The sequence below is a fragment of the Nicotiana tomentosiformis genome, chromosome 6 (assembly GCF_000390325.3).
Source record: "Nicotiana tomentosiformis chromosome 6, ASM39032v3, whole genome shotgun sequence".
Taxonomy (NCBI): domain Eukaryota; kingdom Viridiplantae; phylum Streptophyta; class Magnoliopsida; order Solanales; family Solanaceae; genus Nicotiana; species Nicotiana tomentosiformis.
The window spans coordinates 81,373,870-81,395,076 of record NC_090817.1 but is presented as its reverse complement, the minus strand read 5'-3'; the positions used below and the strand labels follow the sequence as shown (position 1 = coordinate 81,395,076).

Below are 21,207 nucleotides of genomic sequence, written 5' to 3'. Positions count from 1 at the left end.
TCCTCTTTGGTGTCAAAAATTTTGTAAACCCGATTTACCACCAACTACGAATCATATTTGATTTCAATGACTTCGGAGTCAAGCCCCCGGGCCAATTCAAGCCCTGCAATCAAAGCTTCGTACTCTGCTTCATTGTTAGTTAAAGGAATCGTTCTGATAGCTTGCCTTAAGGTTTCCCCCGAAGGCGCAATCAAGATTATTCCGAGCCCGGACCCTTTTACATTTGAAGCTATATCCATAAATAAGGTCCAAACTCCCGATGTCGATTCTGGCACTATTATTGCCTTCTTGGCTGTCAGAGGCAATAGTCCCGCGCTGAAATCAACCACAAAGTTAGCCAAGACTTGTGACTTAATTGCAGTCCTCGATTTATACTCTATATCGAACTCGCTCATTTCAACGGCCCATTTGGCCAATCTACCCGAGAGCTCGGGTTTTTGGAGGATATTCCTCAAAGAAAAAGTAGTCACCACAGCTATCAGGTGGCATTGTAAATAGGGCCTCAGCTCCCAATCGGTGACTACGAGAGCGAAGGTCAGCTTTTCCAGATGTAGGTAGCGAGTTTCTGCTCCCGTTAAAATTTTGCTAACGTAATAAGTGGGAAATTGCGTACCTTTATCCTCTCGGACTAAAACTGCACTTACTGCAACTTCTGAAACCGCGAGGTAGACTAGCAATGTTTCACCTTCTTTTGGTTTTGAGAGCAACAGAGGGCTTGACAAAAATATCTTTAACTCCTTCAAGGCTTGCTGACACTCCGGTGTCCATTCGAAATTATTTTTCTTTTTGAGTAGTGCGAAGAAGCGATGACATTTTTCCGATGATCGGGAAATGAACCTACTCAAAGCTGTCAATCTTCTTGTGAGCCTCTGGACTTCCTTTACGTTAGGCAATTAATCTGGGATGTCCTCTATGGCCTTGATTTTGTCGGAATTTATCTCAATTCCCCTTTGTGAGACTAGGAATCCTAAGAACTTATCGAACTGACCCCGAACGCACACTTCTCAGGGTTAAGCTTCATATTATGCTCCCTCATGATGTCAAATGTTTCTTGCAAATGCTTCAGGTGGTCATTTGCATTCAAATACTTAACGAGCATATCGTCTATATATACTTCCATAGTCTTTCCTATTTGTTTTTCGAAGATGTTATTCACGAGTCGTTGATAAATGGCTCCGGCATTTTTTTAACCCGATGAGCATTAGATTGTAACAATATGTACTAAAATTCATTATAAACAAAGTCTTTTCCTGGTCTTCTGGGTTCATCTTGATTTGATTGTACCCTAAATAAGTATCGAGGAAACTCATTAACTCGTGCCCGACCGTGGTATCAATCATTTGATTGATATTCGGAAATGAGAATGAGTATTTCAAGCACGCCTTATTAAGATCCTTATAATCTACGAACATGCGAAATTTATTATTTTTCTTAGGAACTACTACTACATTAGCTAGCCAGTCCGGATATCTTACCTCTCGGATTGAACCAATCTTAAGTAAACAAGTTACCTTTTCTTTGACGAATTTATTCCTTGCTTCAGTAATAGGGCGCTTCTTTTGCCTTACTGGAGGTATATTGGGATCCAAGTTTCTTCTTCTTCTTCGAGTTTCAATATGAAATTCAGCCAAAATCAAGTCTAATTTTCACCAAACACCCTCAAAATTGAGATATAAACTCCAAACAATATTTCTAATTTTTTGCAATAACACCCAATCCAAACAAATAATGATTTTTGAAAATCCAAATTCGAATTCAAAGCTTCAAAGTTTTTTAATGGCCGTCAATCGTAGAGAGTCAAATACCTTCAAAATTTATTGAGTCGATATGTATACAAGTTTTTGTTGTCCCACTATGACACAGTACAAAAGGATTCAATTTCCATAAAATGTCTGACAATGCAACTTATCTAGAACCTCTTATATTGAAGTTAGGACAGTTTGGGTAAGAATTTAAAAATGGTTAAAGTGACGTAATGGAGAGCCTTAAATACGTTTGCTCATTTTTTTGTTTGTACGCTTTAATTTTCTGAAATTCTATGAATTTTGGAACGTTAGTAATTGGCATATTCCCAGCTACGTGTAATGTGAAAATAGGATAGGGAAAGATGAGAGGAAAGAAAAAAGGAAAAAAAGGTGTAACTGAATCCCTCAAATTAAGGCACTACTAATGAGTTGTATATAAATTGTAAGAAAAACTTATTTAGGGCGGGTAATATACAAAACTAGGACAATTTTGATAAATAAGTTTCAAATATTGTATAGGAACGAAAAAATATCTTTCTGAAAATTCCTCAAAATATAACAAATCACATGGACCTCCGTTAGAAAGTCCAATGACTACGAGCCCATATATATCAACTGCAAATAAAGCAGGCTTTTAAAAAGGCTGGTCCAAGTGATTTAGGATTCAGGTCCACAACCATAAAGGTGAGGAGCACTACACTGTATTCCTTCGAGTGCTCACCAACTGCACCTACCGGTTCTCGGTCAGGTGCGCATCTTGCCATCTTCTCAAGCGCCAAAGAAGGATTCGAGCAAGACAACCTTAAATTACATAAAAAGATTTGATTTTTAACGACGCCCATCTCCGAGGTTTGTGAAATTAAAGAAAATTAAGGTTTTAATGGAGGGGCTGATGAGTTTTCGAGCGAACTCTGTTCGTGCTGTCTCTAGACAGCAAAGCTCGGTACTAGTTCCTACATTCTCTTCAAAAATTACTAGTACAAGAGTTTCTGTTCATCCAATTGGAATGGTGAGAAATTCCAGATTGTTTAATTCATTTGTTGCTTCAGTTCAGCCCGTTGTAGCCTCTGCTGTTACGCCTTTTGACAACACATTACCATCTAAAGGTAAACATCAGGATCTGATATCATTCTTGCTGGGGCTAATATGTATTGTGTATGTTTGTGTGTCTGTAAGTGAAAAGTCTGAATCTTGTTTTCAAAACTATAGCATCTGTCATATCTTGTTATGGATTGGTTGTTTCGAAATTTCTCAATTCATGCATGTAAAATGAATTTGGCCTGTGTCTGTGCATATATGTGTGTGTGTGTGTGTGTGTGTGTGTGTGTGTGTGTGTGTATGTGTGTGTGTGTGCGTATGTAAGTGAAAAGTCTGAATAGTGTCTTCAAACTATGAAATCTGTCGTCTTTGTTATGGAGCAATTTCCCATAATTTTGTTAATCATGTTTGTAAATGAAATTGGCCTGAATATTTTCTCAAAAATGAAATTGGCCTGAATAGAAATATAGAGAATTCAGGTTACCAAAAAGAAATATAGAGAATTCATGTAGCTGACTTCAACTAGTTTGGAATTGAGACGAAGTTGATTGATTGATGATCATTAAAATGAGATATGGATTGGGTTTTATTATGGAGGGAATTGATTATGAACTATGTAGCAAACTGATGGTTTTCTGAATTATGTTAGAGGTTCTTGATGTTTGGCAAAATGCGAATGCTGTATGCTTTGATGTGGATAGCACTGTGTGCATAGACGAGGGCATAGATGAATTTGCAGAGTTTTGTGGGGCTGGAAAGGCTGTAGCAGAATGGACTGCTAGGTTAGCTGCCTTTATAATTTGTAGCAGATAATGGTTATAATCTAATATTAAATGCTATAGGATTTCATATCGCATTTATCTTGACTTTGACAGGGCAATGAATGGCTCTGTTCCTTTCGAAGATGCATTGGCAGCTCGTCTGTCGCTTATCAACCCTTCATTGTCCCAACTCCAGGATTTTCTTAAGAGACCTCCACGGTAACAATGTGCCTTTTATCACCTATGGTACATAAGGTTTCCATTTCTATGAACTATTTTTACCATCAAGACAATGAAATATTGAGTCATTCGAATTTTCACCCTTTATGGAAAATTGAACAGTTACATTTAAGGAGTGGATTTGCTTTATAGGTACAGAGTATTACTATCTGCTATTCCCCTTAATTAGGGGCCTTGATCATAACTGCCAATTTAGTTATTTGAAAAGACTTTTGACTGAGCATGCTATATGGTCATGGTTGTCAATTTTTTTTCCCTTTGAATTCAGACTTCAGATGTTATAGCTGTCTGGATTCATTATTCCTGCAACTTGACTAGTTACAGACATGTTGTAATTAACACAAAAACTATCAGTTGATAGGTTCTCCGAAGCAATCAATAGTAGTTAGGCATAATTTAAAATGCTGTTTTTTTTTTGATGAAGTAAACAAATTGCATTAGTTAAGGCATCAAGAAGATGCAGAATTACAAAAGAAGAAGGAATAGCTCCAGTACAAACCAGGGGTTAGTTGTTCTTTCTTAACCTCGGGGAGCTCTAGCCCTCTTTATTAATTATCCTAAGAGTTAAGTCTTACAGTTCAGACAACAACGGTAGTAGTATTAAAAACTCAACCACCCTTCAGGATCTTTAGAGGCCGTGGCCCCTGCCAGCTCTTTCTTCACTATGGCATTACAAGGGAAAAGTGATGGCTTGGCTAGAAGAGCTACTTAAGCTTTCATCAATTATAAAATTGTTGAAAAGTGACATAACCGGTTTTTATTATAAGCCTGTGATAGAGATAGACCATAACATAAGCCTGGGTCTGGGCTCAGCCTTTGTTATATAAAAGTTTTGCCCTAAAACTATAAGAGATGGCTTGGATTCCTCGCTCGTGTTCATGTCCACAAGTTGCCTGGTACAACTATAGCAGACCCATTGATTCTGATTTAAGGCTATATTATCCATCTAGATTGTCTGAATCAGATGTCAGTGCCCAGTATTTGAAATGGTGGAGAAAAGAAGTATTATTTCTAGCTGTTGCATTCAAAGGAATGTTGCGTGGACTAAGGAGTAAAAGAAGATCAAAATGGCTTTCTAGCCTTTATGCTCCTCCTGCTTTTGCTCCCAAGTTAAAACATGTGAAAGTAGCAACTGACTGTAACTTACGTAGCAACTGACTGTAACTTAAAAGAAGTAAAAGTGGAGAATTACCCTGATGTTCCTCCTGGTTTTCCACCCAAATGCGGTGAGGTAAATGACAAGAAGAATATATCGATGGGGGAAAAGAAAGTAAAAGTGGAGAATTACCCTGATGTTCCCCCTGGTTTTCCACCCAAAGTCAGTGAAGTAAATGAGAAGAAGAATATTTCTTCGGGGATTTCACAAGCAATGGATTTCAACATTGCGCCTCCTGATTCAATGGAGAAGAATACTACAGAAGAAAGAAGTTACACATTCCCTGACTATGCACATGACAGGAACAAGACTAATAGTGTAGCTCAGAATCTGATTACCAACAAGCAGAAAAGTGGGGAAAGAACTAGCTGTATTGATATTAACTTGCCTAGTTTAATGGATTTAGAAGCTCGTCTTGGCCGGGTTGAGCGACTAGTTGCTTCACACAAGAGTAGCTAGATTCAATATACTTATTGCAATTTCAAATGCATATTTCCTTTTGTGTGGTTTACTTGCTTCAGGTGTATTCTTCGTTTTCCTCTTCTGTTTTCTGTTTACCTCCTTGTTTAATTAGTTTAGGTATGAACTACTAGAATAGTCTGTGTCTAATTATCCTTCCTTGTCGATAAGTTCAGTCAAGATGTGAAAATATATACGTACAAGCTTATTAGAGAGAATGTACAAACTTACTCAATATATGATAGTTACAGTTGACAGTAAGCCTGTTAGAGCTTCATGCATTTATTTTGGTTCGCCGTGAATGCTTGCTTTGAAATCCCTGCTACTTATACTCTGTGGAGTCCTCAATCACGAAATGATATTCTTGACTGCATATTATCTTAGCGTATTAAACTTGCAGCTCACTGAAGTTATGTTCTTTAAGTTAATAAAAAACATCAAATCAGGCCAGTGAACTGAAGTAAATTGGGGAGACGTTACTCAAAGTATGTTCTCTCTAAGTTTCATGTGGTGAAAAGGGGATATTTTAAATAATATGAGCATCAACAAAGGATCTTGGTGGGGAGGTGTTCTTTTACAAATTTTCGTAACCCTTATACCAACTGATATGTATCTACTCACACCTTATGATTATGCCAAGAGACGAGGCAAAAAGTACCCAACAATTTTATGAGAAAATGGCAGTGTTGGATTCAGTAAATTGTCCAGATTTATGAATGTGAATGTCGTTGTTTTCCACTATATGGTGTGCTTTTGTGTTGTTCAGTCGATGCTGGATAGATGTTGGTCTATTTGCAGTGTTACTCCTGATGTGAGTCAACCAGCAGTGGGCAAGTGACGAACGCGACATCTTATAGTTTTAATCCCTTTTTACCTGCTTCCCTGATTGGTTACAGTTAATTGGTTCCTCCAAATTTCATACCTGTATTCCTTCGGTCATCTGTTAGTTTGTGAATAACAAAGATATACAGCTTTGTGTAATTGACTTTTAGTATATCTAAGTCCCCAAAGAAAAACGCATATCAAATAAAGAAAACAAAAAAATTAGAGGGGGGTCAAACTTCCTGACAAGGAATATCGCTACCTTAGGTTGCCGGGCCCTGGAGGACTGACAGGGCGCACTGTTCCAAATGTTCCTGAAAATTCTTGCTCCCATTGGACCATTTGTATCTGTGCACTCAGCAAACCGTATGTCCCTGCTTGGCATAGCTATAAATTCATCGATAGCAATTTTAAAGGAAATCCCACACAATTTATAAATGTTGCAAGTGAAAAGACAATTTCTTTTTGTATTAAGCAAAACAGTATAAGATAATCTGGCTAATCCTTCAATCCCTAAAATTGCTAGACAATTCAACTTTGTTATGGTGTCTCTTTGAAGCTAGTTGGTTGTTTTTTTAATTAGCTTGGGTTGTTGAAATCTTTTCAAAAATAATCTTGCTTAATCCATTGATGCCAAATAAATCAACTAGTGTCTGGTGTCCCTTTGAAGCTAGTTGATTGATTACTTTATAAAGCTTAGGGTACTGAATCTTTTTTGGTTGTGATTGGTGCAGACTTTCTCCTGGCATTCATCTATTGGTCAAGAAACTGAAGGATGAAAAGAAAGACGTTTATCTGGTCTCAGGCGGGTTTCGTCAAATGATCAATGTATTTCCCTTGTTGAAATGTTTATTTTATGGTTAGTTTTATTTGTTCATCTTGCACCTGATATAAACCGATCAAAGATATGCTGTTGTGATTTTGCACTTCTTATAATATTAGGAAGTTCCAAACTTTCCAAGTGAGTTTTAAGCATCATTCTGGATAATGTTTCTATTCTTCGCTGCTGTTACTAATTTCCAAGTTTTAATTTGCAAAGTGCTTTACTGGGAACAGTTAAAATTGGCTGGTCATCTTCTTGTATAAATGTTATCATATGTATGAATAGGTTATGCTAATAAAATTTTCCAGTAGTTGGAACAAGAGGGTCAGGGCAAACCCGAAAACAAGATTTTTCTGGTTGGCTACCTTTAATATGATGAAAGATTTGAGTGGTCACTTGATTCTGTTTACCATAGTGTCCAATTAGACTTTCAAGAAATTTTCTGCTAGTTACCCAATTATTTGGTGCAGTTATTTGGGTGAAAAATGTGTTTTGATAACTTTAGTTTGATCAGTCATCATTCTATCTCCATATCAAATGTGTTTTTTATTTTTTATTTTTAAAAGTTGTGCTGATCCCACAATGTGGTGTATTATCTATATTTTTTCTAACCAAAACTCTTTCCTGAAGCCTGTCGCATCAATTCTTGGTGTACCGATTGAAAATATTTTTGCCAATCAAATGCTCTTTGGGAGTGATGGAGAATGTGCTGGGTTTGACAAAAATGAGCCAACTTCAAGGAGTGGTGGGAAACCTACTGCTGTTCAACAAATAAAAAAGGTTGGTGCTGGAACAACTGGTGATATAGTTGCTTATTTTAATTTTTAAAGATTGCTCATAAAGCTAAGTAATCTTTCAGGCTCATGGGTACAAATCAGTAGTGATGATTGGTGATGGTGCTACTGATCTTGAGGTAAGTAACCAATACGCTTGTCTCCTGTTTGACCGCCAACTCCAATCACCCAAATGGTTAAAAAATGGGTGATGGATGGGGTGATATATGTAGCTTTTGTTTGAAAATTTACAAAAACAAACTTTGCAAACTCAGAATTTGACTTTTTTTTGCAAACTTTGGTTGTTTGAGTTGTTATTGCCAAAAAGAAAAAGGAGTTAGCGAATTTTTTTAAAGATTTCCAAACTCAGTTTTTCAAAACTTTCAAAAACTCAGAAACTCTAGAAAGTAGTTTTTATTATAAAATATAGCTTAAAGTAACAATATATAACAAGGAAAAACAAGCTAAGAGATATAGAGAGATAGAGAGAAGGAAGAGATTTTCTTCTTCAATTGTGTGATCTTTCCATCTATTACAAGACCTTTATATAAGCATGAAAAGTGAAGAAATATGTCATTTGTTGGTTTATAGATATGTATAGTGTAGTCTTGTCCCACATTGGAAGAGGAGTAATATCTCCTTGTAGTGTATAGCTATAAATATGGACCTCTTGTATTGTATTTATCATCTAATATCAATAACATATTTTCTCCCGTGCCTTCTCACATGGTATCGGAGCATTAGTGAGAAAAGATCGCTGTGCGTCATTCCAACGTTAACCGGGAAGAAAGAACTTAGTCATCGTGTAATTTTTCCAGTGACCTAAGGCTTGTCTAAGTGAAAGTCACTTTCTGTCGGTGTTGTGCTAAAATCAACACCACCACGATGTAGATCACCCTCCGACTGCCAACCCCTGAAATTTTATCCGGCAGAAAAGCCGCCACGCTCCTCCACGCGCCGACAACAACTTTTCCGGCGAGGGTTTCGGCCACTTTCCGGCCGTTTTTTCGCGAAGCTTCTTCAGGACAGTGTGCTCTCCTCAAAATTTCGAGCCTACCCATCTAATTCAAATCAAATTCCGGCCACTTTTATATTTTTCCGGCGTGAACAGTGACCTTTCTGGCCATTTTTTAAAAATATTTCTTAAGGACAGCTTGCTCGCAAAGGAATTCCGAGTCTATCCATTCTGGTTACAACAATTTCCGACAACTTTGAAATTTTCCGGCGAGCTACAGTGTTTCCGGTGAGTTACAGTGTTCCCGCGTGAACAGTGTTCCCGGCACAGAACAGTGTTCTGTTTTCCTGCTGTAAACAGTATTTTTCAAACTATTTCTTCAGTTTTCTCACAGGAGTTACTTATTTCCACTATTTCAAGTTAACCCTACTACTACAAATTGTAGCGACATGGGAACCGATGCTTTGAATAGTCGGATGGTTTCTTTAGCAGAGTATATTGAGTTCCTTCAGTATAAAGCATGTAAGCAGACATCTTCTGAGATAACTTCTGTTGTTCAAACAGGTAATAGCGTGACTTGTTTCTCCCAATCTTCATCCTCTGAGTCTTGGGTCATTGATTCAGGTGCATCAGATCATATTTCTGGTAACAAATCTCTTTTCACTACTATTTCGTATTCTCAATCTCTTCCAAACGTCACAATGGCCAATGGGTCTCAAACCATGGCAACTGCAATAGGTCAAGCAAGCCCACTTTCTTCCTTACCTTTAGATTCAGTCCTTTATGTTCCCAATAGTCCTTTTAATCTCATAGCTGTTAGTCGCTTAGCCAAATCACTTAAATGCGCTGTTTTATTTCTTGATGACCATGTTTTTATACAGGAACGCAGTACGGGGCGGATCATTGGTACCGGGCGTGAATCAAACGGACTTTATTATCTTATCCTTGCTAAATCACATGGACTCACATCTTGTCTTCCTTGTACAACTTGTCCTGTTACTGATTCACCAGATTTATTACATAAACGGTTGGGACATCCCAGTTTGTCAAAACTTCAGAAAATGGTATGTGGTTTATCTCACTTGTCAGCTCTAGAGTGTGAGTCATGTCAGCTCGGTAAGCATACCCGCTCCCATTTCCCTCGGCGTCTTGATAATCGAGCAGAGTCACCTTTTACTTTAGTCCATTCAGATGTTTGGGGTCCTAGTCGGGTCAGTTCCACCTTAGGATTCCGCTACTTTGTCAGTTTCATTGATGATTATTCCAGGTGCACTTGGATATTTTTGATAAAAAATCGATCTGAGCTGTTTTCTATTTTTCAGACCTTCCACGCTGAAATTCAAAATCAATTTGGGGTTTCTATTCGCACATTTCGTAGTGATAATGCCCGAGAGTATTTGTCTTCCCATTTCAGCAGTTTATGAAATCTCATGGGATTATTCATCAAACATCTTGTCCGTACACATCTCAACAAAATGGGGTAGCTGAAAGAAAGAATAGACATCTTATTGAAACTGCTCGTATCCTACTCATACAATCTCATGCTCCGTTGCGTTTTTGGGGAATGCCGTTCTTACATCTTGCTATCTTATTAATCGTATGCCATCTTCAGCTATCCAGAACCAAGTTCCATTCTCTGTCATGATTCCCCATTTACTTTTGTTCTCTCTTCCACCCCGTATCTTTGGAAGCACTTGTTTTGTCCATAACCTTACTCCAGGAACAGATAAGTTAGCTCCTCGTGCTCTTAAGTGCGTATTTCTGGGTTTCTCGAGAATACAAAAGGGGTATCGATGCTACTCTCCTGACCTCCAGCGGTACCTTATGTCCGCTAATGTTACCTTCTTTGAAACCCAATCATACTTCACAGGTTCGGGTCATCACTTAGATATTTCTGAGGTACTACCAGTTTCATCTTTTGGAGATTCAGTCACTCCAGCTCCACCACCTACAGCTCCAGTTGTAGCTCCACCACCTACAACTCCCGTTGTAGCTCCACCACCTATAGCTCCAGTTGTAGCTCTACCACCTATAACTCCAATTCCACCACCTGCAGCTCCGATTGTAGCTCCACCACCTATAGCTCCAGTTCCTCCACATAATCCAGTTCAACCTTCTGCAGCTCCACCACTCTTGATTTATCATCGTCGTCCATATCCAGCATCAGGCCCAGGTGATTCACGCCCCGCATCAGATTCTGCACCTACTGCAGACTTGTCTCCTCTTAGTCAACCAATTGCACTCCGCAAAGGTGTACGATCCACACTTAATCCTAATCCCCACTATGTCGGTTTAAGTTATCATCGTCTGTCGTCACCACATTATGCTTTTATATCTTCTTTGTCCACTGTTTCTATCCCTAAGTCTACAGGTGAGGCACTATCTCATCCAGGATGGCGACATGCTATGATTGACGAGATGTCTGCTTTACATGCGAGTGACACTTGGGAGCTTGTTCCTCTTCCTGCAGGTAAGTCTACTGTTGGTTGTCGTTGGGTTTATGCAGTCAAAGTCGGCCCGGATGGCCAGGTTGATCGGCTTAAGGCTCGTCTTGTTGCAAAAGGATATACTCAGATTTTTGGGCTTGATTATAGTGATACTTTCTCTCCCGTGGCTAAAGTAGCATCTGTTCGTCTCTTTTTGTCCATGGCTGTTGTACGTCATTGGCCTCTTTATCAGTTAGATATTAAGAATGCTTTTCTCCACGGTGATCTTGAGGAAGAAGTTTATATGGAGCAACCACCTGGTTTTGTTGCTCAGGGGGAGTTTAATGGTTGTGTGTGCAGATTGCACAAGTCACTATATGGTTTGAAACAGTCCCCTCGAGCTTGGTTTGGTAAGTTCAGCACAATTATTCAGGAGTTCGGCATGACTCGTAGTGAGGCTGTTTTATCGGCATTCTGCTCCTAATCTGTGTATTTATCTAGTGATTTATGTTGATGATATTGTTATTACTGGTAATGATCAGGATGGTATTACTAATCTGAAGCAACATCTATTTCAGCACTTTCAGACTAGGATCTGGGCATATTGAAGTATTTTCTAGGTATTGAGGTCGCTCAGTCTAGCTCATGTATTGTTATTTCACAGCGGAAGTATGCCTTAGACATTCTTGAGGAGACTGGAATGATGGGTTGCAGACCTATTGACTCTCCTATGGATCCGAATGCTAAGCTTCTGCCTGGACAAGGGGAGCCACTTAGAGACCCTACGAGATATAGGAGGTTGGTTGGCAAATTGAATTACCTCACAGTGACTAGATCTGACATTTCTTTTCCGGTGAGTGTTGTAAGTCAGTTTATGGATTCTCCCTGTGATAGTCACTGGGATGCAGTTGTTCGCATTCTTCGGTATATAAAGTCAACTCCAGGCAAAGGATTACTATTCGAGGATTGAGGCCACGAGCAGATTGTTGGGTACACAGATGCTGATTGGGCAGGATCACCTTTTGATAGACGTTTTACGTCTGGATATTGTGTTATAGTAGGAGGTAATTTGGTGTCATGGAAGAGCAAGAAACAGAATGTAGTTGCTCGATCTAGCGCCGAAGCCGAATACCGGGCCATGGCTATGGCGACGTGTGAGTTAGTTTGGGTCAAGCAGTTGCTCAAGGAGTTAAAGTTCGGAGAAATCAGCAAGATGGAACTAGTGTGTGATAACCAAGCTGCTTTTCATATTGCGTCAAATTCGGTGTTCCATGAGAGGACTAAACACATTGAGATCGACTGTCACTTTGTCAGAGAAAAAATACTTTCAGGAGATATTGTTACAAAGTTTGTAAAGTCGAATGATCAACTAGCAGATATTTTCACTAAGTCTCTTACTGGTTCTCGTATTAGTTACATGTGTAACAAGCTCGGTACATATGATGTGTATGCACCGACTTGAGGGGGATTGTTAGTTTATAGATATGTATAGTGTAGTCTTGTCCACATTGGAAGAAGAGTAATATCTCCTTATAGTGTATAGTTATAAATAGGGACCTCTTGTATTGTATTTATCATCTAATATCAATAACATATTTTCTCCCGTGCCTTCTCACATCATTGAATATGTCATTAAGCATTTGAGATCATGGAGGAAGATCACGGGGAGGTTATGGAGTTACAATCATAATTTCATAAGTATTATAGTAGTGAAAGTTATGGAGATAATGGAGAAAATTAGTGAGCATTACTCCTTTGGTGGTTATGGACATCCACCATAATTCAAGATTTTATAACATTCCCCCTTGGATGTCCATAGATAATGTGCCTCGTTAAAATCTTTGTAGGAAAAAGAGTACACATATCATGTAATATGCATTGCTTGCTGCCTCATTAAAAACCTTGCCAGGAAAACCTAGTGGGATAAAACCGTAGCTAAGGGAAAAAGAGTACAATGCGTATTTGACTCCCCCTGATGAAAACATCAATTTATTTCACCTAGATGATGTGTTCCGATCCAGTATACCAACTTCTCAAATGTTGAGGTTGATCATGCTTCGTTGAATAGAATCATGAAATTATCAAGCGAACAAATTCATTGAACATCTATTTCACCGTTCGGTGAAGATTGTGTCCGATAAAGAACTTTGATGAAATATATGATTTATTCTGTCTCCTTTAATGTATCCTTCTTTAAATTGAGATAAACAAACATCATCGTCTTCACTATTATTGGAGTCTAAAGTCACACACCGGTTGTGTGTTGAGTGACTTGATTTATCAATTGCTAGTATATTGACATTGTTGAATAAATATCAACAATTGATTGCCTTGTGAAATAATAATATGGCAGTACCCTCACATACAAATAGATTGTTTGAAGAACGAACTTCAGAAAATGCCTGCATTTGCATAACCAACAAAACTTTGGCAATATTTGTTAGAATAAACAAATCTATATCAAGGATTCCTTTTGCAATATAATCCTAATAGTATTCCAATATCTTCATATAGGAATAAAACTATATCTTGCTTGTATATTGTTATACTCATAGTTCTAGCAAGATACATTAGTGCATCAATTGCACTAGACACAAAAACAAATCATGTATGCCGTGATCGCTCTAATTCACATAAGAATTTGCTGAAGCTTTATTTAATAAATTTCTTGGGAATCTTAATATGCTTCAGAGCAATTTAAATCCTTCAATGATTTCCATTATACGCATATCAAGTTTTTCATGTATTGCCAGATTAAAACCTGAAATGACTACATCCACCACAGGAGAACATGTCTCTATATAATCAATGTCAGGATATTTACAAGTCTTCTTGTGTCACAAGTCGTCTTTATGTCTATCGACTTGACCTTTTTCGCACAAGAACACATTTATACCACCACTGGCTTTATACTTTCAGGTGTTGGGACTATCCGTCCAACTTCACATTTTTCAGGTGAAGTCAATTTTCATTGCGTATTTTTTATTTGGCCAATCATTTATCTGTCCAAATTTCATGACAGATTTGAGCTCAAGATCCTCGTCAATATTAATAAAATTGAGCGCTACATTATATTAACAATATCGTCGACGATCATTTTGCATTGGTTCCATCACCACTCAATAAAGACATAACTTATCGAGATCTCATTATTTTCAGGTACCTGAGCCTCTCCCATGAGGTCTTATAAAATGTTATGTCATGGTGCTCTTATAAAGCACTTGCCTCCTTAGTATGACCATCTTTATCATTTGCTCCTCTCCTTCTTCAAGTAGTTTTATCTTTGGAACCGATTGGTCTGTTACGCTTCTTGCGTGCCATAGACTCTGTCCCTCATGGACTTTATTCTATTTGGAGCATTAGCAGCTGAAATATGACATTTAGCTTTGGGTCAGCAAATGTGTTTGGCAATAATTTGCAAATGAATTATCACTTGAACTTTAAGTTCATATTTTCTTGTACGAGGATCTATATGTATTCATAATAATTCATTCCACGTATCACTTTCTTAGCTGCCCATTTTCTACCCCTAATGTTGGGATCACCAACACATTTCCCAACCTTCTTTGGGAACCCATCTTTGTGCATTGTGGTGGCATAATTAAATCATATAGCACATCCATATTTTTAGATGAAAATTATTTGGTTCCTGACCCTGAACCGATTGTGATAGGGAGAACTTTTCATAACTTGGCTAGATGCGTACAAGTGCGGCTGTATATTAAATAATACATCTCATACCAAATTTCGTTTTGGGAGTTTTGTTCTCATAACCAACGGTTTAGCTATAATTGGAGGCATACGATTTCTGCTAAACCAACTTGGATTTAAACCAGCATTATCAAGATAAATCACCATAATTTATATTCTGGAATTGTGCTCTAATAATTTGAGCAAACAACCTTGCAAAAGTCAAACTGCAAGTTGATAACAAATGCACATGTGACCATACAATAGATGCATTTATTAAAATCATATAATAGTAAACGGTCCACATGGCAGGTGATTGGGCCCATATATTTATCACCTTTTATTCGTTCCAGAAATCAAGGGATTCAATCCCAACCTTAACTGGTATATCATGAGAATAAGCAGCACAAGAGAATTCTTGAAGAATCTTCTATTTCTTCAATATACGTGAATTCTCAATTAATTTTCGCATCATAATTTAACCGGGATGGCCAACCGATCATGTCAACTAATATTTGTTTAAGTAAACCTCTAGTTTACTTGTGGCATGTGATTCAATCATCATGCTTATACTTGTGTAGTACAAATAGAAGAAAAGTCGGGTAACCTTTTATATTTACCCGGTATGATTATAGTAATTTGGAGATATTCAATCTTCCTTTCATTTAGTCTCAATATGCCAAAGTGTATGCCAACCACTTTGGCTTGTACATTTGAAACTCAAAAAGTTTCTTTTGAGACTTACTACAATATTAATGTCATGAACAATTTTACCCATCTGGGTTGTAACAAATTAGCTTTTCCGGAGCTCTTAATTGATTTTGTACTATAAGATCTTTTGTCACACCATCCATATGTTGAATGTCTCCTTCACAGATAAAATCATATCATAATGATTGTCATGGTCAAAATCATCATAAGCAAAATCATTTCTTGCTTTAATTTTACCTTTAATAACCTTTTATAAGACATGGCAAAATATTTTCGGCATACCACATGTACGCGACCAATAACATATTTATGTAACTACACAGTAATATTCATTATCTTTCCTTATCTCAAACCTCCCGTATAGGTGAGTTGTAGTATTGATTCAATCATGCATATATACATTCTTGTGCATAATTTGTATCATATATATTTTCACATTCACTTTCAAGAATGGGTCTGCATTTACAATGCTTATCACAAGTCACATTTTCAAAGAATGGACCATAATCATCTTAATGTGCCTCATATTTACAGACCATATTGATACACATTTCCTTCACTTTTGAAGGATTATCTTGAAAATCCTTATTGTTCTCCTTATTACAATTTCAATTACCATAATGATGACTATTATTATTTTGGTCTTTGGCACGCTCACATTCATTCGCCAATCACTTGTCTTCGTTTAGACTTATTATGCACCGCTACCACATTCACTTCAAGAATGGAGCAAATCAAGTGGGACACGCTTCATGCCTTTTCATGAAAAATATATTATTTTTCTTTAGTCATCATTATATCATCATTATGGTACATTAAGACTCAAACCCAATGCCTTACCAATATAAATGCATGTTAGGCCATAATGAATTGAGACTCAAACCCAATTCTTATCATCATGGAGCATCAGGACTTGAACCCGATTTCTTACCCTCATGGTGCATTGCGACTTGAACTCATTGAAGTTGATATCATTAATAGCAAAGGACAAAAGTAATTTCAAATACGGAGGAAATGCTTACCTCTTGAGTTAAACTCTTCATAATGTCATTTGGATATAATTCTCAACAATAAACTTTCGTTTACTCAAATCTGCTAAGTAATTAGTGTCAAACAAATATATGAAAATACAAAATAATATTGAAAATTTACATGTGGTCTTTGCTGCATGCAATAAGCCTACTTCAAGATGAAAGTGATATGACCAGAACATTAAGGAAAAATGATGTATCAAATAGAATAATAGTACTACTAGTTACCATGTACTTTTGTGGAAACTAAGTATTATGCTCTCTAAAAAAACAAAGAAAAATAGCAGAACCTTTAAGTCAATCAGGGAATCAAAAAAAATAATGGACAAATCTCTGTCTACTATCTACTATCTACTTACTATATGCTTTCCATATAGAAATGATTCAACATGTTAATTTGATAAGAGCTATCATCAATACAAAATTTGGTGCAGTACACTTATTGTACTAATATACTATATGTAAATTTATCAAAACATATAGTTTAGATATAGTACTACTATATCATGCATTAACATTTCATTACCCATAAAAAAAAGAGACAAATAATGAATGAGTCTAACACACTTGTTCAAGTCAACAAGCGTAAAAGTCGGTAAAATTCAAATGCAAACTAATATAAGACTAGTGGAATCAGACGCCTTTTTCCTCTTAACAAACGTGGGTATATCAATCTTAAAATAATCACATATAAAATACTTAAATACTTATAGCCAAAGCCAATTATAGTAAAATCAGTAAAGAGATAATTCATACGTTTGGTTGATTACAAAATCATTGTAATGATATAACTATATCCCATTTGCCAAATCAAAGTAAAATAAATTGGTTACATACCTAACTCTTACCGAAGAACATTTGAAAATATTGGCAACCATATATGTCATGTAACTAAGTTATAGTTCAAGGATATTTTCTAATGCAAGACATTCAACTTAAAGAACTATTACATGATAAATCCTTCAAGATAGATGATAAACCACAGATGTTTTATTATTTCATAAAATAATTTAGTACTGTAAGTAAAAATAAACCATCTAGATAGATATACTTTATGTATGATTATGAACCATCCAATATGAATGAAATAAATATTTGAGTTGTAACTATATGAAAAACGTTGCTCAAGTATGATACGTATATGACCACAAGACATTTATATTGCCATATATTAACCCTTCCAATTGGTATTTAAGTAAGCACAAAAATTATATACTTAGGAGCATACCTTGGAATGATGAACTGCTTACCAAAAAAAAGATAATCCATAGAACATTTGTCTCACTGTCCATACGAAATCCAACAGGCTTACACATCGGAAGCTACAGATCAACTTTGTTGCGACACATTTCCTAAAAGTTGAGAAGGATTGTCGCTCAGAACAATCGTGCTGATAACGTGTTATAAAATATAGTTCAAATTAACAAGGAAAAACAAGCTAAGAGATATAGAGAGATAGAGAGAAGGAAGAGATTTTCTTCTTCAATTGTGTGATCTTTCCATCTATTACAAGGCCTTTATATAGGTATGAAAAGTGAAAAAATATGTCATTAAGCATTTGAGATCATGGAGGAAGATCATGGGGAGGTTATGGAGTTACAATCATAACTCCATAAGTATTATAGTAGTGAAAATTATGGAGATAATGGAGAAGAGTAGTGAGCATTACTCTTTTGGTGGTTATGGACATCCACCATAATTCAAAATTTTATAACAGTTTTTGAATTTTTAAAAGATCTAAAAAACTGAGATTAGATCTTCAGGAAAAATTGTTGTTATTTATCTATTGCAAAACAACTCAAACAAACAGAGTTTGCAAAAACTCAAATTATTTGAGCAAACTTTGCGTTTGAAAATGTTGAAAGCAAGACTGTCAAACTTGTTTGCTCTTGTTTATACCATTTTGTGAATTGTTTGCGGATTCTGAATCATAAATCTCTTGACAGCTTTTGCACTTCTCTGCAATTTTTGTTGCAGGCTCGTATGCCAGGTGGTGCGGACTTGTTTATTTGCTATGGGGGAGTTCAACTACGAGAACCAGTTGCAGCCAAAGCTGATTGGCTGGTGTTTAATTTTAAGGACTTGATTAACTCATTGGAGTAATGTGCTATCGCATCTTCACTCTTCCAACAGGGGCTTATGCAGCTTTGTAGTTGTGTTCTTGATGTCATTTATTTGGCTCTTAAATTTTGCTATGAGGTATTGCGAAAAAAATTTGAAATCTTGGAAACTGACCTCATTATGATTGGGAGCTAAACCCTCGTCTTGTATTGTGTCTTCTATACTGCATTTCTAGAGAACTTATTGCATTCTCACCAGCCAGAATGAATGGCGTTCACTAGAGAAGAAGCTACCTTTATTTATTTAATATAACAACCGTCTTCCTTGTCTTGTATTGTCTCTTCGATCTTAGCTTGATATATAGCAAATGTTTGGTTGAAAATGATTCACAGTTACCTTTCTGGGCTGGTTTTATGTCTTGGCTTGCATGACAATGACAATATATGAAACAAGAGCAAAAGAATCATGTCGTGCTACATACTGCAAATTGGATGAGTTTTGAACAACCTAGTGTCTCTTATTTGAATCTTAGAACTGGAAATGCAGAACATGAGAACAGAGAGTACCAAAGAGTCTCCCACTCAAAGGCCCCAAGAGAAACTGATTAAACAGAGCATTAAACATAGTAAAAAGGCAAAAAGAATAAGATAAAAGATAAAAGATTTGAACAGAACCTCAGTTCAAAAACAGGAATATTATTACACGGGAATACATTAGCGGTTAATAGGCCAAATAAGGAGACGGCTCGGGATGAGAAGAACAACTCTATTATATCTTCAATAGTACAAACCTTACTATACGCAATCCATAGAGTAGTTGCTCCATTTACATATAAACTTATATGGGCGTCTAACCGGTGATCTCAATGGACTTGACATCAGGCTTCTTCACCTCTTCTTTCGGAACAGTAACAGTGAGCACTCCATTCTCCATCGCCGCCTTAACTTGATCCATTTTCGCATTCTCCGGAAGTCTGAACCTCCTCATGAATTTGCCGCTGCTGCGTTCCACACGGTGCCAAGTATCATTCTTGTCTTCTTTCTCTACGTTCCTATCTCCGCTAATCTGAAGAACCCTATCATCCTCGATCTCCACTTTCACTTCCTCCTTCTTAAGCCCAGGGAGATCGGCCTTGAACACATGAGCCTCCGGAGTTTCCTTCCAATCGACTCGAGTGTTCGCGAAAGCAGAAGTCTCCCCTGAATTGGAACCTGGAAAGCCCAATTCCCTGAACGAATCAAACACGTCAATTGAGAATGGATCAAAGACACTGCTTCGTCGATCGCCGAACATTCTTGGAATCAGTGACATTTTCAGTGAGCTTTTTGAGAATTTTCTTAATTTGCTTTCAGCTTTCAAGTTCGTTGGTTCAAGGAAGAGGACCTGGGTAGGTATTTATACTGTCGTAGAGTGTTTAGTGCTTTCTCGATACTTCTATCCGCACCGATATTTCTTGCCCCAAGTATATTCCGGAACGTACATAAGCAGATGTCGAGAACTTTCTGGACCAATCTCGTTAAGCCCATACACAAAAACGCAAATATGCTACGAAATTGGGTCGGCTTCTCTGGTTACCGTACCTTTCATTTGCGGCCCAAATTCATTAGTATATCATTGGTAATTTTTTGGCTATTTTTTGTAGCATAATTAAAATGGCTAGTTGTTGATAAATGTGTTTTTCTTTGGTAGATTCCCATCAGACTCCTTAAAATAAATAGATATGAAAATGTATATTGATATAAATTATACCTTCTAGGCATAATAATTGATGAACAAATTACTATTCAAAGTCAACAAGTTCTTAGCAAGATATGTAACATGTTATAAAAATTATAGTCAAGTACTTCAAAAGAAATTTTAAACATAATTCCTTTTTTAAGTACATAAGGCGAACAATTCAAGGCATAACGCGTGCATGAAACGTTCTTGAAATATGACACAAACACCCTAAAGCGTAAAGTGTTGCAATAGTCAAACACTACATCAACAAGCCCATAGTTGCTCTTATCGTTTAGAGGCTGACTCTTCATGAGACGAGTTCCTATTATGACTTTAAAAGATTAACGATAATTAATCTCTCTGTTTATCTGAAAAATCGAATATAGTTAAATTTATAAGTAGTTCTAAGGATATGTGATATAGCTTGACATAAATCGTACATAGAAATGGAAATGTTTAGATTCTTGGCTATAAAAACGGGAGATAAATTATTGAACAAGAAGAGTGAGCATGCTGAGTAAAACAAGCTTAAGAGATTTATTCTTCAATAAGAGAATTAGTCTTTTCTTACAATGTGTGAACCTGCCTTGTGCTTACAAGGATTCCCCCTTTTATAGTAGAGGGATCTTACTTTATTTATAATAAAAAATATATAGTGGAGAATCCATGATGAATTGTCTCTTCCTCGATTCCCGCCAAGATTCTCTCCCCCAGTGCGGTTGTAACGACTCTTGTATGCGAGCTCGATACTGGCTCGAGCTCGGTATTGGGTCGAGCCCTCGGCCTTGGTTCGAGTT

The 21,207-nt window shown here is 37.0% G+C and overlaps 2 protein-coding genes across 2 annotated transcripts; one reads left to right on the top strand and one right to left on the bottom strand.

The window, feature by feature from the left end:
* Window positions 1-2,399: 2,399 nt before the first annotated feature.
* Window positions 2,400-19,021, top strand: LOC104101817 (phosphoserine phosphatase, chloroplastic-like). Its single transcript, XM_070177517.1, has 7 exons — window positions 2,400-2,851; window positions 3,433-3,565; window positions 3,659-3,763; window positions 6,956-7,049; window positions 7,675-7,824; window positions 7,904-7,957; window positions 18,608-19,021. Exons 1-7 carry the CDS (start codon window positions 2,626-2,628, stop codon window positions 18,731-18,733), a joined length of 888 nt encoding a protein of 295 aa, XP_070033618.1. The 5' UTR covers window positions 2,400-2,625; the 3' UTR covers window positions 18,734-19,021.
* A 349-nt stretch (window positions 19,022-19,370) lies between these two features.
* On the bottom strand, window positions 19,371-20,216 carry LOC104095156 (17.6 kDa class I heat shock protein-like). The gene has a single exon (XM_009601210.4). The coding sequence runs from the start codon at window positions 20,000-20,002 to the stop codon at window positions 19,541-19,543; it is 462 nt and encodes a 153-aa protein (XP_009599505.1). The 5' UTR covers window positions 20,003-20,216; the 3' UTR covers window positions 19,371-19,540.
* Window positions 20,217-21,207: the final 991 nt, after the last annotated feature.

Coding starts and splice junctions, on each gene's coding strand:
- LOC104101817 (XM_070177517.1), top strand. CDS start 2,626: ATGGAGGGGCTGATGAGTTTTCGAGCGAACTCTGTTCGTGCTGTCTCT. Junction 3,764..6,955: donor TTTCTTAAGAGACCTCCACG/GTAACAATGTGC, acceptor TGATTGGTGCAG/ACTTTCTCCTGGCATTCATC. Junction 7,050..7,674: donor GGTTTCGTCAAATGATCAAT/GTATTTCCCTTG, acceptor TCTTTCCTGAAG/CCTGTCGCATCAATTCTTGG.
- LOC104095156 (XM_009601210.4), bottom strand. CDS start 20,002: ATGTCACTGATTCCAAGAATGTTCGGCGATCGACGAAGCAGTGTCTTT.